At 40.4% G+C, this 14,177-nt stretch overlaps 3 protein-coding genes across 3 annotated transcripts; 1 reads left to right on the top strand and 2 right to left on the bottom strand.

Annotated features, from left to right (window-relative positions):
* Positions 1–565: 565 nt before the first annotated feature.
* On the bottom strand, positions 566–6,835 carry JH06_0773 (hypothetical protein; the record flags this gene model as incomplete). The annotated part of the gene is made up of 2 exons (XM_014674626.1): positions 566–6,734; positions 6,765–6,835. 2 exons carry the CDS (start codon positions 6,833–6,835, stop codon positions 566–568), a joined length of 6,240 nt encoding a protein of 2,079 aa, XP_014530112.1.
* A 502-nt stretch (positions 6,836–7,337) lies between these two features.
* Positions 7,338–11,800, bottom strand: JH06_0772 (putative DNA helicase; the record flags this gene model as incomplete). The annotated part of the gene is made up of 18 exons (XM_014674625.1): positions 7,338–8,157; positions 8,188–8,281; positions 8,311–8,368; positions 8,398–8,624; positions 8,656–8,743; positions 8,774–8,974; positions 9,004–9,145; positions 9,177–9,361; positions 9,393–9,511; positions 9,542–9,689; positions 9,721–9,846; positions 9,876–9,938; positions 9,969–10,076; positions 10,106–10,397; positions 10,428–10,552; positions 10,612–11,621; positions 11,652–11,721; positions 11,753–11,800. The coding sequence occupies 18 exons, from the start codon at positions 11,798–11,800 to the stop codon at positions 7,338–7,340; spliced, it is 3,924 nt and encodes a 1,307-aa protein (XP_014530111.1).
* A 630-nt stretch (positions 11,801–12,430) lies between these two features.
* JH06_0771 (aspartyl peptidase) lies at positions 12,431–13,584 on the top strand (the record flags this gene model as incomplete). Its single annotated transcript, XM_014674624.1, is given in 7 exon segments — positions 12,431–12,532; positions 12,547–12,656; positions 12,687–12,924; positions 12,955–13,047; positions 13,078–13,177; positions 13,216–13,403; positions 13,432–13,584. The coding sequence occupies 7 exon segments, from the start codon at positions 12,431–12,433 to the stop codon at positions 13,582–13,584; spliced, it is 984 nt and encodes a 327-aa protein (XP_014530110.1).
* Between the last annotated feature and the right edge of the window lie 593 nt (positions 13,585–14,177).

Genomic DNA, 14,177 nt, shown 5'->3' with positions numbered 1-14,177 from the left:
AATGGACAACATCTCATTGACGCCCAGCGACAACAACAACTGCAACACATTTTGTGCATATTACAAGAACAATAGATTGATGCCTTCCTTGTCATACAGATATCACATGTATCATCAGAAACTAGAGTAAAACGAACAAAATACGACTTACACACACCGATCTCTGGAACCGGATGTAGTAAATCCATTAGACAACTGATGATAATAGTTAATGACTTATAACAATTGTTAACCTGACAACTTAACAAAGTATTTGCATGTCGTTGCGCGTTCTACCATACTTTAATAGCCATACCAAACAAAAGTAACTAATCTTATCCAGTCTTCTCACTGAATAATGGAATCTAATTCCAACACAAATATAAATCGGTTTACAGTTACTACTATTGTTGGACTATGGAATGCACCTTTAATTAGTGATTCTTTTTCTACTATATTGACTGCTACATGGAATAGACTAGAGAAGAATGTTCATAAGTAGTATTGACCCGAAAAATACCAATTAGAGTGGGACGATAATTCAAAGTACTCTGATCATACAAACAATAAATCAACAAATAGATTATTAAGGCTTTACAGAAGGACCCGTGGGAGCTGGGGCAGGAGCAGGAGCAGAGGCAGGTACAGCGGTGGGAGCTGGAGTTGGAGCAGGAATAGGAGCAGGAGCAGGAATAGGAGCAGGAGCAGGAACAGGTGCTGGAGCAGGAGCAGGTACTGGGGCAGGAGCTGAGGCAGGTGCTGGGGCAGGAGCAGGAGTTGGGCCAGGGGCAGGAACAGGTGCGGGAGCCGGAGCAGGTACTGGTGTAGGAGCAGCCGCAGCCTTTGTCGCTACCTTTGCAGCCTCCACAGGCTTAGTCTTAACAAGAGTTTTATTTTCTCTCTTCACCATCAACAAGATTCCCCATACAACAAGTAGTAGACCCACAATAATAAGGATAATTCCAAGAATCATCATCAAATCAACCTTGCTCTCAATACAGAACGATAAAGGAGTACTCCAGATGGCATGAATTTTATCATCTGACATGATACACTTACGCTCCGAATAACCCTTATATCCAGTAACAGTTGTACAATCGAACGAATAAGATTCACCACTAGCAGTCTCAGGGAAATCCTTGGTAGCATCACAATGAGCAACACGAACCTGAAGTGTGAAGGTGGTATTCGCAGAGCCAGATTCATTTGAAGCATAAATAGTATATACTTGAGAACTTGTTACATTAACAGGAGTTCCACTTATGAAACCCTGGGTAGAATCCAGATAGAGACCATCAGGAAGAGAAGGATCGATAGTGAAAGCGACCACTCGTCCAGTGTAGACAGGAGCTGTGAACCAAACATTGTCATTCACTGTTACAATCTGCACATTTGGTATGTATGAGAAATCTGAGGGAAGTGGATACTGACATTCACTTTCATCCAATACACTCAAGACTCCATTCGTACAAGTACGGAATGCCTGACCAATCATTCCAGTTGGACACTCGTAGGTCACTCTCTCTCCATCAGGAATATTGATTCCATTCACTCCGCTACAAGAAGCAGGTGTCACAATCACCGTTACAGTGGTGTCCGCATTAGAGACGATGTTGGAAGCACGAATTGTGTACGTCACAGTGCCAACAGTAGAAGCATAACCACTAATGACACCAGATGATGACAAAGTTAAGGTGCTTGGAAGCGTACCTCCCACAATGGTGATCGCTTCCACATATCCCTGATATGTTGGGGCAACAACGATGGCAGCTCCAGCCACCACGCTAACAGAACTTGGCTGATAACTAAATCCAGTAATAGAATCATAAGTACAGCCACTCTGATTGATCTCTCCAAAGACACCATTCGTACATAAACGAGTTGCTGTGCCATGCATGTAAGTAGGACAGGCAGCAGTAGATGATGAGGTAGCTCCATTTGCAGCAGCAGGGAACGAATCAAGAGCAGCACAACCATTGTCATTCACTGTAATAGTGAGCAGAGTTGTTTTCTCTTCAAGACTATTCACTCCCTTAATCTCATAGCTTGTCTCAGAAGAAGGAGTCGTTGGTGTACCGGAAATTGTTCCATCATCACTCATAGTTAATCCTTCAGGAAGACTAGGAGAAATAGTTATCGTAGGGAAGTCTGCATCAACAAGAAGCGACATAGGCTCAATAGCTACGCCAGTTATGGCCGTCACAGTAGTAAATCCATAAGTGAAGACAGAACAAGAACGTTGCGTACAGTGATCCAGTTCACGAATGAAGTCACCACCATTACAAAGGACACGTGCATAACCGCTATAGTGTACTGGACAGTAAGAAGTCTGATATTCACCGTGAAGGGCGGCAACATACTCACTTGTAGCCTCACAGTTACGTACCTCCGAAGTTAAACGAATTACTACTGTCGTTGAGCCAGCCGAATTGCTAGCTTGCACAGTGAACACCTGACTAGTCAAAATGGTTTGTACAGCTCCAGAAATCACTCCAGTCGTTGTATCAAACACCAGGTCATTAGGCAGAGCAGGGGAAATTGAATATTCTTCAACAATTCCATACACCTCAGGACCGACAGATTGATCCTTCTGATAGATAAGAGTCACATCATTGTGATCACCATACTTCAGACTACGAGGAGCATTCAACACACACTCATTCACTTCTTCCGAATCCAAAGTACCATCATCCTTACAAAGTCTGTAGATGCCACCACGATATCCAGAAGGACATGCCTTCATCGCCATACTTCCATAGTATGCAGTATCAAAACCATCTTCAGCGTCACACATCTGAGCAGTAGAACGAGTACCAATATACCATTCAGCTAACTCAATTCCCTCTTCTATGCAACCCCACATCTCCATTCGATAATAACTATACGCATTCACATTATCCAATGTGTAATCTATGTATTGACCATATCCTGCTGTAGATGAGATACCACTAGGAGTATTTAATAGCTCCGTCCAGGCTACATCATCATTGGATCCATAAAAACTGATATATTGAGGTCGACGATTCTTCTCGTTACCACCATAATACTTGAGATAGTTGGCAAACTTACGACTTTCTGAATTGTATTGCCATTTGATCCACACTATAGTAGTTCCATCACAAACACCGTCATCCATAGCAGTAAACTTGGTATTTATATTCTTATCAACTGCATTGATATTACGCTCATCCCAGCTTGAACTGTAGAAGCCGTCATGTGAAGCAGTCATTGTACCATCCACAATCAAATCATCATCCTCATTTTCTAATTTGATATCCACAGCAAATTCACTCGCCTCCAAGATTGTCTGTGTGTGGACTTCAATGCAAATTCGATTGTTCTGGTTCTTAAGACCTGCCTTTTTGAAACTCTCCAGAGTAACAAAACCGAAAGAAGATTCATTTTCTTCTGTTGGCTCTGTCTCGTGGGTTAGTTCTCCATTGGGCATTCGAATTCGATTCATTTCCTCACCATTCAAATACAAGACATAGCCACCTCGTGTGTGAACAGTGACAGAAATGCCTCCATAAGCTTCAGTAGAGTAAATGTTGAACGATGTGCAGTAGTATCCAGTCTTACCTTGAGGAGCAGCCATATTTGCAGGAATAGAAGTCTGCCATGAACTAGTAGCATCCGCAGAGGAGTACCAATTCGCTGGAGGTTCTGAGTTGTCAATCTTGTAATACCACTGTGTTTCATCACTATAGAACACATTAGAATTGAATGAATGAGTCACAGGTGTCTGAGAACTACCGATCGTGTAAGAGGCCAACACTGTTGATGCTGTGCGAATCTTCACATCTCCTGGCCAAGCAGAACGTGTGTAGTCTGTGAACAAGATCTGATAGTTTCTCTCTTCCAAACAATAGCCATGATAAATGTCAGTATCATAGGGCTGGAAACCATCATACTCAGCGATCACAGTATCGTACAAAGGATCAATGAGCTTATAACCCATATGAGGTCCTAAAGATCCCGTCTCTGTGATATGAACGAAAATGAGTGGAGTATACTCTTCACATGCAACTACCTCAATAAGAAGTGTAGCTGTCACTTCCTCTCCTCCATTTGCAGGGTGAGCATGCACTACGAAAGTAGATTCAGAAAGAGCAATGGTTGGTGTACCCGCAATCGATCCATCACTACCAAGAACCAGTCCTTCAGGCAGATCTGGAGTGATTGAATAGTCCATGAAGGCTTGTGAAGTAGGCATAATTGTTTCAATAGGAGCTCCTTTCACAGCACTGATGAATCTCGAAGAATACGTCAGAGAAGTTTCAGGTATATTGTCAGTGTTCTCCATCATTACATCAAACAGAGTTAATTGAACAGAAGATCCTTCTACTGCCTTCATTACATGCACTCGCATGCCTCGGATTGTCGTAGGATTGTTCAAATAGAAACACTTACGATCCAAACGACCTCCAAATCGAATATTTGTATAAGTAGTCAGTTCAGTCCATTCTTCTCCATCAGGTGTGGTTAGAACGACAAAGTCAGCAATATCTCGCTTAGGATAGTCAGCAGAAGGAACCATGCAGAACTTGTTGATCTGCTGTTTACGCCAGGCATTTGTATTCCATATGAACTGGAATGAGGCTCCAGATTCGCTAAGAGTAGCAGTCCATTGATTGCTTGAACCACCATTGAAGAGATTGGAAACATTAGAACCGTCGCCAGATATACTAAGACCTGTTCCATGAGCAAACATACTGACTTCACTTCGGAAGTACATAGTAGCAGTGAAGTCCAAAGAGACAGTATCTGATCCACTATTCACTACTGCAACAGCAAGAACGTTATCACCTGTGTGGAGGTAATTGGTTCCTACCAATCCGACAAATACATGAGATGAAGGAGAAGTGGCAGAGAAGGAAGAGGTAGAAGAAGCAGTAACGGGTCCATCCACATGTACACGATAGACTTCAACTCCATTTACATAGAGAACAACACCTGAACGCACCTTCAAATCGATTTCATAAGCATTTATATTAACTAAGGAATCAACATGAACCGTACGACGCAGCAACCACACAGACTGAGATACGGAGGGAACAGGAGTCACCAGTTCACTCCATGTCTCAGAGTAATATGTAGAGAACCAGTTTTCTGGGACAACTCCATCGGCACGATAAGTCCAACCACTCACATCTCCAGATAGCACATTTCCGAGACTAATGGGAATAACTTCTCCATCCTTAGCAGCCGAATACGCGCCCATAAATGTGAATGTGTCTGAAACCGAATTGGATGCAAGAGTAATCTTCGAGCCAGCAGACCAGATCGGGTAGAAATCGCTATGGAACTCAAGCTCATATTTTCCTGCAGGAAGGCAGTAGAATGTTGTCTCTGAAGAGGAAGCTTCACTTCCAGTATCATCAACAGGCTGGAATGTTTCAACGATGGCTCCATCCTTCTTGATATGGATGTACTCAGTACCACGATGCGCTCCATTATCACGTATAATACGCAATTTGCGATACGATCCGAAACAAGAGTCGATTGTGAGTGACAAAGCTCCCGAATAATCCAAGTCACCAGTGAGATAACTCTTTGCAGTCACTGTATACACCGTCGTTCCTTCGTCACCTGGTGCAGTACCAGAGATCATACCACAAGATGAATCGAATGTCAGAGTTGATGGAAGATCCGGAGTAATGGACCATGAGTGGAACTGAGTGGAGAGAGGACTGATCAAAACTGATTGACCTGAATAGAATACATACGGCTTCTCATAAGCAACAGTATAATCAGCGAGAGGAAGATCCTCAGCATACAACGAGAGATCTGCAAACTCAGCTTCACTTCCTCCTGTTGTCAGAAGAGTGAACTTTAATTGTTTGTATCCCTTGCGTACAGCAGACATCCTGAACACACGAGCTGACTGAAAATGACCAGGAGAAATGCCGCTACGATAATCCAACAGTTCCCAGGTTGAACCATCGTTACTACCTTCAACCTTCCAACTACGAGGCTTACGGGCCTCCGAGTATGTACCCCAAATCATCTTATATGAGTTCACATACTCAGCACGAGCGTTATTAAAGGTGTAAATATTCTCTGCTGGAAGACCATTCATATACCACTTATTATTACGCTGATCATCCCACATATTCCACCCCTCTTCTGTTGTCCAATCTTCCTGATGGGTTCCAGTGTTCGTTCCGTCAAACATACGATGAGTACCTCCATAAACAAGACTTAGATAGGCATCAAATTCATCATCGAAGGTTGCATGATTCTCAAGGAAATGAATTTCGACAGCAAGAATAGTATTCTCTGTAAGCAAATGACGACTAGCAAAAGCACGACGCCAACCAAACGATCCATCAGCAGCAGTAGCGTATGTGGTTGAGGTGGCATCAGCAGGAAGATTGTTACGATAAATTTCCTCTCCATTCACGTACATAATGATACCGTAGGTACTCTTGACAGCAAGTTCAAAGGACGAATATCCAGTAAGATCCATAGTGATAGGCAAAGCAAAGCGATAGTAACGAGTGATTAGAGAAGAAGAGACACTTGAGAAACTTCCTTGAGAAGCACCTAACCAAGAATTCACAGTGAAGTCTGGATTCATCCAACCTTCGGAGTACGTATTACTGTATCTCCAAGTGGCTCCAGCAGCAAGAATGAAAGAAGGATTAAACTTTAGGACACGACGCCCATACTTATCCAATGTATATCGACCAAGAACAGTACCATCTTGACGTTTAATGAGCATATAAGATCCAGAAGCCCAACCAGACTCGTCACTACAAATGATTAGCAGGATGAACTCTTACGTTTGAAGAAGGACAATAGAATGAAGTGTAGGATTGAAACACGCCTCGTATGACTGAGTTGTTGACGCCATATTCAGTCCATTCTGTTCGATGACCAAGATTCCGGAATTAGCCTCTCCTTCCCAAACCTGAAACGTTTCTTTGTATGCATTTGATTGATAAACTCTCTCTATGGTAAGAAGTAACTGAGAAGAAGAACACTCAATTGCAGCAGTGACTATAGATCAACCATACTTTCGGATTCAACAAGAGAGAATAAAATATAATAGCACAAGAGAGTCCATAGGATTATATGATTATCAGATTACCATTCATTGGTTGTTCATATGATTGGTTGTTATAAGGGGAGAAACAAAACATATTTGCCATTATCCTCATGTTACCGCGGTATTCGCATAACACCAATAGCCAAGTGTTGTTGCGCATTTGAGCGTATTCGTATTTCAATATATATATGATGGTTAGTATGCGAATATTGAAAGTACGTATACACAAAATGGTACTACAAATTCACTTTTCGTCTTTTTCCCTCTGGTTCTTCGAATACTAGCTAGTTGCAAGAAAACAGGAGTATCATAGATAGTCTTTCAGATCATCTCCAATTAGGTCATCCATATCATCAAATGACAAAACATCTCTAGAATTTGGTTTCACTTTATGATTATCATTTGGAATTTGCATAGACTGTGTACGTCTTTCTTCTTCCACAGATTGCGATAATCGAAACGATTCTTCTCGTAAGCTGCAGTCAATTCGGGAATCTTCCGTTTGTTCTTGTTCAGATTGTGATGGTTGTGTTGGTTTAAAAAGGCTTTCAACTTCCGAGATAACTGAATCAGGAATGAGTTTGAGAATGTCTTTGGATTGTGTGGAAATCGCTTCATCCATATCTAGCAATTCCAGCAGTTCTTCATCTGTTATATCATTCTGTTGGGTTGTATGATGAGGTTGTTGTGAAACAGGTTGGGAAGGAGGAGGCATGAATTGAGAAGATAACGCTGATTGGGAAGGAAGAGGTATGGACTGACGAAGAGGCGCCAGTTGAGAAGGAGGTGTTGATTGAGAAGGAGGAGGCATAGATTGAATGAGAGGTGTTGATGGAGAAGGAGGGGGAATAGATTGGGAAGGAGGAGGCATTGATTGAATGAGAGGTGTTGATGGAGAAGGAGGTATAGATTGAGAAGGAGGAGGCATGGATTGAACGAGAGGTGTTGATGGAGAAGGAGGGGGCATAGATTGAGTGAGAGATACTGATTGGAGAGGAATTCTCTCTTCTTCTCCATGAGCTAACTTTGGATCTACCAATTCTTGCATCTCCTGTCCATCTCCCTCATAAATCGTGTATACATCAGTATTCTTCAACTCATCAAAACTAGTAGGCTTGATATCATTCCTATTCATCACGTATTCTCACAATCTCAACTCCAAATGTAGTTTGGACAGTATTTGAATTTCCAGATTCAGATACTCTGCTTCACAGTCTGTAGGGAAGTCAATATACAACAAGTTGTTAATATCTAGAATCAAATCACTCTCTTATCAATACCCAGAAGACCTGTTCCCAAGACCGAGGCCTCCATCAACAACACCACTACAATGGCATCCTAGGATTAACACTGACTAACAACACTACCATAGTAATCACTCGATTTCGCATCATCAAACGGGCGTGTGCTTGACCCAAGCGAATCAGAGACTCCAACAGACGAACTGTTGCTTGAGCTACACTGTTGTTATGACCTCTTACGTATTGGTAATAACGAGTTAAGATTAACTGAGCCTCTGATGAGAGTAACGGTGTAAAATTTCTTTGAACAAATAATATGTAGCCTTTAAGCTCTTCAACTGACCATAGTGGAGCTTGATGATAAGCTATTGACAGTATCCTTACAATTATAACGCTTTGAGTACTTAAATAGATCTTCATTCTCAATGTTAATGCTTGCATTCAATACATAGTTCACTACTTCTGTATCCCACTAATCATCATTCATTGCAACTTACAACACCTTCTTATTTGAACTATCTAACAATAGCAAGATCAAATCAAAACGAGATAGTAATGGAGATGCAATCGAAGTATTCACAGACAAATCTTGAGACACATCATATTTCCCGCGGGGATTACATGTTGCTATAACAATAGTCCGAGTGTTGAGTGTCGTCACAATGCCAGCTTTTGCAACAGATAATCGTTGTTGCTCCATTGCCTTCCTTTCATTATCATCACTATTCCTACTTCATGAATGGTGGCTCGATCATGTTCTCGAATCGAATTGAACTCATCAATGCAACACACACCACGATCTCCTAGAACCAATGCACCTCCTTCTAACATCCATTCTCCACTATCCTTCACAGCAGAGCAAGTCAAACCAGCACTATCAATCACTCATCGTCATCATATTCCACCTCGTTGTGCCCAAACCAGTTGTCATGACTGAACGAATTGCAATCTTGCTCGCAAAGAGCAATAACTGACTCTTTCCAGTTGAACTATCTCCAATCAGCAACAAATGGGACTGACCTCGAACAGGGTTCTTATCTGAATGATTCGAGACACCTCCAATAAGAATGAGAATCAAAGAGAGTTTGACCTCAATATTAAACTCCTTCAAATCAACTTACCAGATACAAACCATACAAATTTGGACATATACTACTTATGATAATATTACGACCTAAAAAAGGCTGTTTCTGTATAGAGTAGAAAAATTGCCAATACTTTTGGAACTTCTGAATTAGTTCTATTAATGATTCATTTCTCAAGTATTAACCATCTGTTAAAAATCGATCATTATCACGATCACCAACAAGACGAACAGATAGACCAACGACTATCATCCCCACCTCACAAGTGTTATCACGAATCAATGGCTTCCATCGCTGTCTCACAACCCCTGTAATGACAATATCGTCTCCTGCCTTCAAATAAGAGAGTGAACAGAATGATCACTTTGCATGTATCTACTAAGTCATTCAAGAGAATAACTGTGATCGAACGAGGCATCGTCCCAACTTCCAATGTTTGAATTCTCTCTTGAACCAAGATTTCTTCATAATCACAACACACAACACTCCCCTACAGGAACAATGAATGATACAACCTACCTCCACAGGTTTGAATACAGTTGACTTGCATTTGCCAATAGATCCATTTGAGGGACATTTCGTCTAGATATCAACAATCAGAGAGGTATCTACTGGTAATTCCATGATACCACCTTGCTCAATATCGGCTTTGACTTTAAATCGACAACGACATCGATTGTTTTGACACTCAAACTCTTTCTCAGCTTCCAACATCTTAATCTACGTTTGATCTAAAGATAATAGAATACAATTCCAGTTCGGAGTACAGTACCGCTGAACTGAACTAATCGACCCAAATCGTCACTGCGAATGAGACCCACCGAGGGTTTATGAAACTCCGGGACAGGAGGAAGGTCATAGAACCGGCAGTGACATAGATCTTTAATAGAGAGAAGATTCCGATCCTCTTCATCGGTGATCACATTATAGATTGTCTCTTGAGCCTCATGCAATGCAATATCCAGAAGAGAAGTAGTCTGAAGAGATCGATTCAATATTACATTACCCAATTCAGGGTCAACAGAAAACAAATCTTGAACACTTCGAAAATCAACCAGAAAAGAAACCTACCTAACATAAACACCAAAGTGTTTAGTTTCATTACCATGCGCCATAATTACCATCAATTGATCACGACATTCCGAAAGGACAAACGATTTAAAACGTTTTACGATTATTGGAACGTCCATTTGTCCCTGCCGGGTAGGAGAATTCATAGAAGAAGATGGTTTGAAAAAACCGCGCAACAAAATACCCTCGTTTTTGTCATAGAAGAAGTGACAAAAAACAAACATCCACATGAAATATCATATTTGACACGAAGACGTTTCCATATCTGCTTGAAAATATCGTTACAGTTATTACGATAAACACAGTCCCTTCGCAATTCCGGGAGAAATGTATATTCCTTTGTACAAGATTTCTCTACTCCTACTGAATGCAGTAACATAGTCAAAATCGCCTGGTCTTGTCGATGGTTGTTGCGATTCGTTAGATCAGGAGATATACACTTCTTGGTAAAAGCACATTCAAAGAGTGGTCCAAACACTCTCTTCATAATAGTAGCATTGCTTCCGTCAATAAATAGATATCCTCCTGTACACATCAGTGCAAATGGGTCAACAGAGTTAATCATGTGATGTGTCTGAAGGAACGAGATTGATGCATTATGAACCCATGTAGCAATATCTCCAGAAGAATAGGGAGAATAAACACCATAATCATGCATATAACTCATTTCTTGTGTCATAGTTCCATTCAAAACAGATCCGGCATCTGTCCATAGGAGAGGTCCGTGAACTTCACGCAAAACATCCATATAACTGATCACCTTCCAGGCATAGCCACCAACATAATAATTGTTGATACTAATCCAATTAGGGAAATTGTTGAAGTTGAACACACGGTAATATATCTGAGCTGATGAATTGAGTGAAACATGGAGCGAATGAATCAAAGAAAAGTGTTTCTTTAGAACCCGTAGTTCATGACCTGAAAGACCGAAATTTATGAATACAATCGATGCATTTGCGTCAGCTGCTACAATAGAATACATGCAATTTATATTGGCAAAAACATGATTGCTACTACTTCCAGTAACAAAGAGAAGAGGAGAGTTTGCATACACATCTTTACAAACTTCACCAAAATGGATAAAACTTGGAAACGAAGAATCAGACTGACCAAAACTCTTGTAACGGCTAGATTTGTTTTTAAATAGCTGACTAAAAGGAATGGGGTACCAAATGTAGTCATAATCATACTCTGTTCGTAAATCCACTCAGACAACGAAACGATTGCGACTTTGAGTTCCAAAATCAGGAAGAAATGTATTACTAGCAATTTCCGATGTAAACGAGGTCATCTAAACATTACACTCAACGATCATCGATTACAGAAAACCGAAGTTGTTTTTGCTCTTCTAAAGGATGAGGTGACACCATTATTAAGAACCATTGGAGTCAAGTAAGTAGCATAGAACTGATACGCATACGGCTACGCTTAGTGATCCCAGGAACATACAAAAATGCCTCTGGGTCATCTTCAAGCGCTTCTGTTTAAACCAGATGTTTGTGTCTACACACTTTTTGCTTCAGTTGTGTGTCTTTTGGTTTATTTGGAGCAGTTATTCCGGCTCAACTTCAGCGGACACTAAATGAAAATTGTTAATGTGATTATAGTGTTGATTCACTACGCTTACGTATTCTTTCCTTATCAGTTCTCACACGAATAGTGTTTCACTCCATATAGGATACTCATAGGAGGAAAGATCAATCTGGGCATGTACTGGATTGACATGAAAATTGGAACCCCGTCTCAGGACGTCCGAATGCACATTGTATGACTCATTTCGTTGAAATTACTTGAAGGATACGGGATCAAACCTCAACATTCTTGCATCATCAACCTGTGAGACATGTCCTCATGTTCAGTTAGTGGCACATTCTAAGATTGTAGTATAATTATGGATATACAGTGAATACAAGTTCTTCTTCACTAGCGATTAATTGTACCTCGAGTTCTTGTTCATCAAGAATGTTGTTCATAGGAGTGATTATCTCTAGATAGTTGCAATGAACGGTGTAAAGATCGAAATGTATGTTCTCTACAAAATCAATGTTGTGCTCGGTTGGACAATACCCTCTGTGCATTCTATGTGTCGTATGGAGATTCAAGTACGTAGGATAAGGCTATCCACTTCACGATCAGAGCAGAAGGAGGATTACATCGAGATCGTCTCTCAGCAGTATCAACCAACACTGGCACAGTCACTGCATTGTCAACAGTGGGTGTGTCCTTGTAAGAAGTGGGGTGAAAGATGGACTGTAGATTTGAGTCAGGAAACTGGAGTGAACATACAGATGGGCTTCTTGGAATTGCATATAGTAGTTTATATTGTTCTCCATCTTGCTATAAGACATGGATTGATGAGATTGTCTCAGAGTGTAAGTACTGTTTCATCTATATCATTATAGATCAAAGCCAGAATATTACGGATGTCTTTTCCATATGTTTTGGTGAAGAAAGAGGGATCTTGGCTATTGGTGATGTTGATGATGGGTTATATGTAATTCATTTGTTTTATATATATGAATAGAAAGGAAATGTAACATGGGTCGATTTGCAATACACCTCATACTATCTTGTGAAGATGAAAGGAATGGCTGTAGGAGCCGTCAAATTGCAAATTGTATGAATTTGTTATATAGATCATTTGTAGAATTCTCTTGATTGCATTCTCGATTCTGGTACCACACTAATTCTTCTTCCAACCAACATATACAATCAATTTAAATCTGTTATGCAAACACAATACTCGAGTCTTCCATGTCATCATGATGATTTGATATGAATGTAGATGTTTCCACATATCCGAGCTTTTTTGATGATGTGTCTATTACAGTAGATCCAACTAATGATTGGCCATCACTTCATTTCATCTTTGATGGAGCAGATATATCTATTCCTCCTTCTGTATATTTCCTCCGATTGGAAAGAGATGGTGTTTCATATTATTATCTTGGTATTCAAAAGATAACCGAACAGGTATCATTCATATATTCATTTCATTTAGTATGTTCTTTTAGGTGACAGTTTTATGCGAGGAATGAATATAATTCACGATCGTGTTCATGATCGTATTGGATTCTCTGTACCTTCTCCAGATTGTTATGGTAATGATTTAATTAAGAAATTGAGTATTAGTAACAAGTTATGGGATAATTAATGGATTTGATCCATATTCTAATGATTATCGGAATGACACTATGCCAGATGACAATGGTAATCTAATATGGATACAACTTCGTATCTTCATTATGAAGTATTCAGCTATTCTTCTTATTGGAATGATTTGTTTGATTGTGATATGTTGCTATTGTTATGTACAAAGGTTAGAATATGGAAAAATAATGATGAGTAGACAGCGTCGACTTCATCCACCTCATTCTCTTGTGATCCGAATGTCAAAGAAGAATCGAGTCCCTTATCGAAAAGGATTTAAGACGAACAATCTTCCACTTACAGACCCTCAAATAGTAACAATCAATCCTGCTCCTATGCCTGTTCAATCGATTCCAGAATCTTTTGTTCAGGAAGGACCTGTTCATATTACACCCACTCCTCCTCCTAAACCTGTACCATTCTTTGTTTGTTACAAACAGACGACTTTATATGAATTCGAGTAACAGTATGTTGCCTTTCATCGAATAACGAAGAGAATTGATTTACATTCCGGATGTCTTCAAAGAGTATCTTCTCTTCTTTCTTCACCAGGGACCAATCCAAATGTTGTACAGAAAAGTCGTGTAGAATGGAAGA

This window comes from Blastocystis sp. subtype 4 (genome assembly GCF_000743755.1).
Source record: "Blastocystis sp. subtype 4 strain WR1 chromosome Unknown seqid_0004, whole genome shotgun sequence".
NCBI classification, from domain to species: domain Eukaryota; class Bigyra; order Opalinata; family Blastocystidae; genus Blastocystis; species Blastocystis sp. subtype 4.
This window is presented reverse-complemented; position numbering and strand designations above follow the sequence as displayed.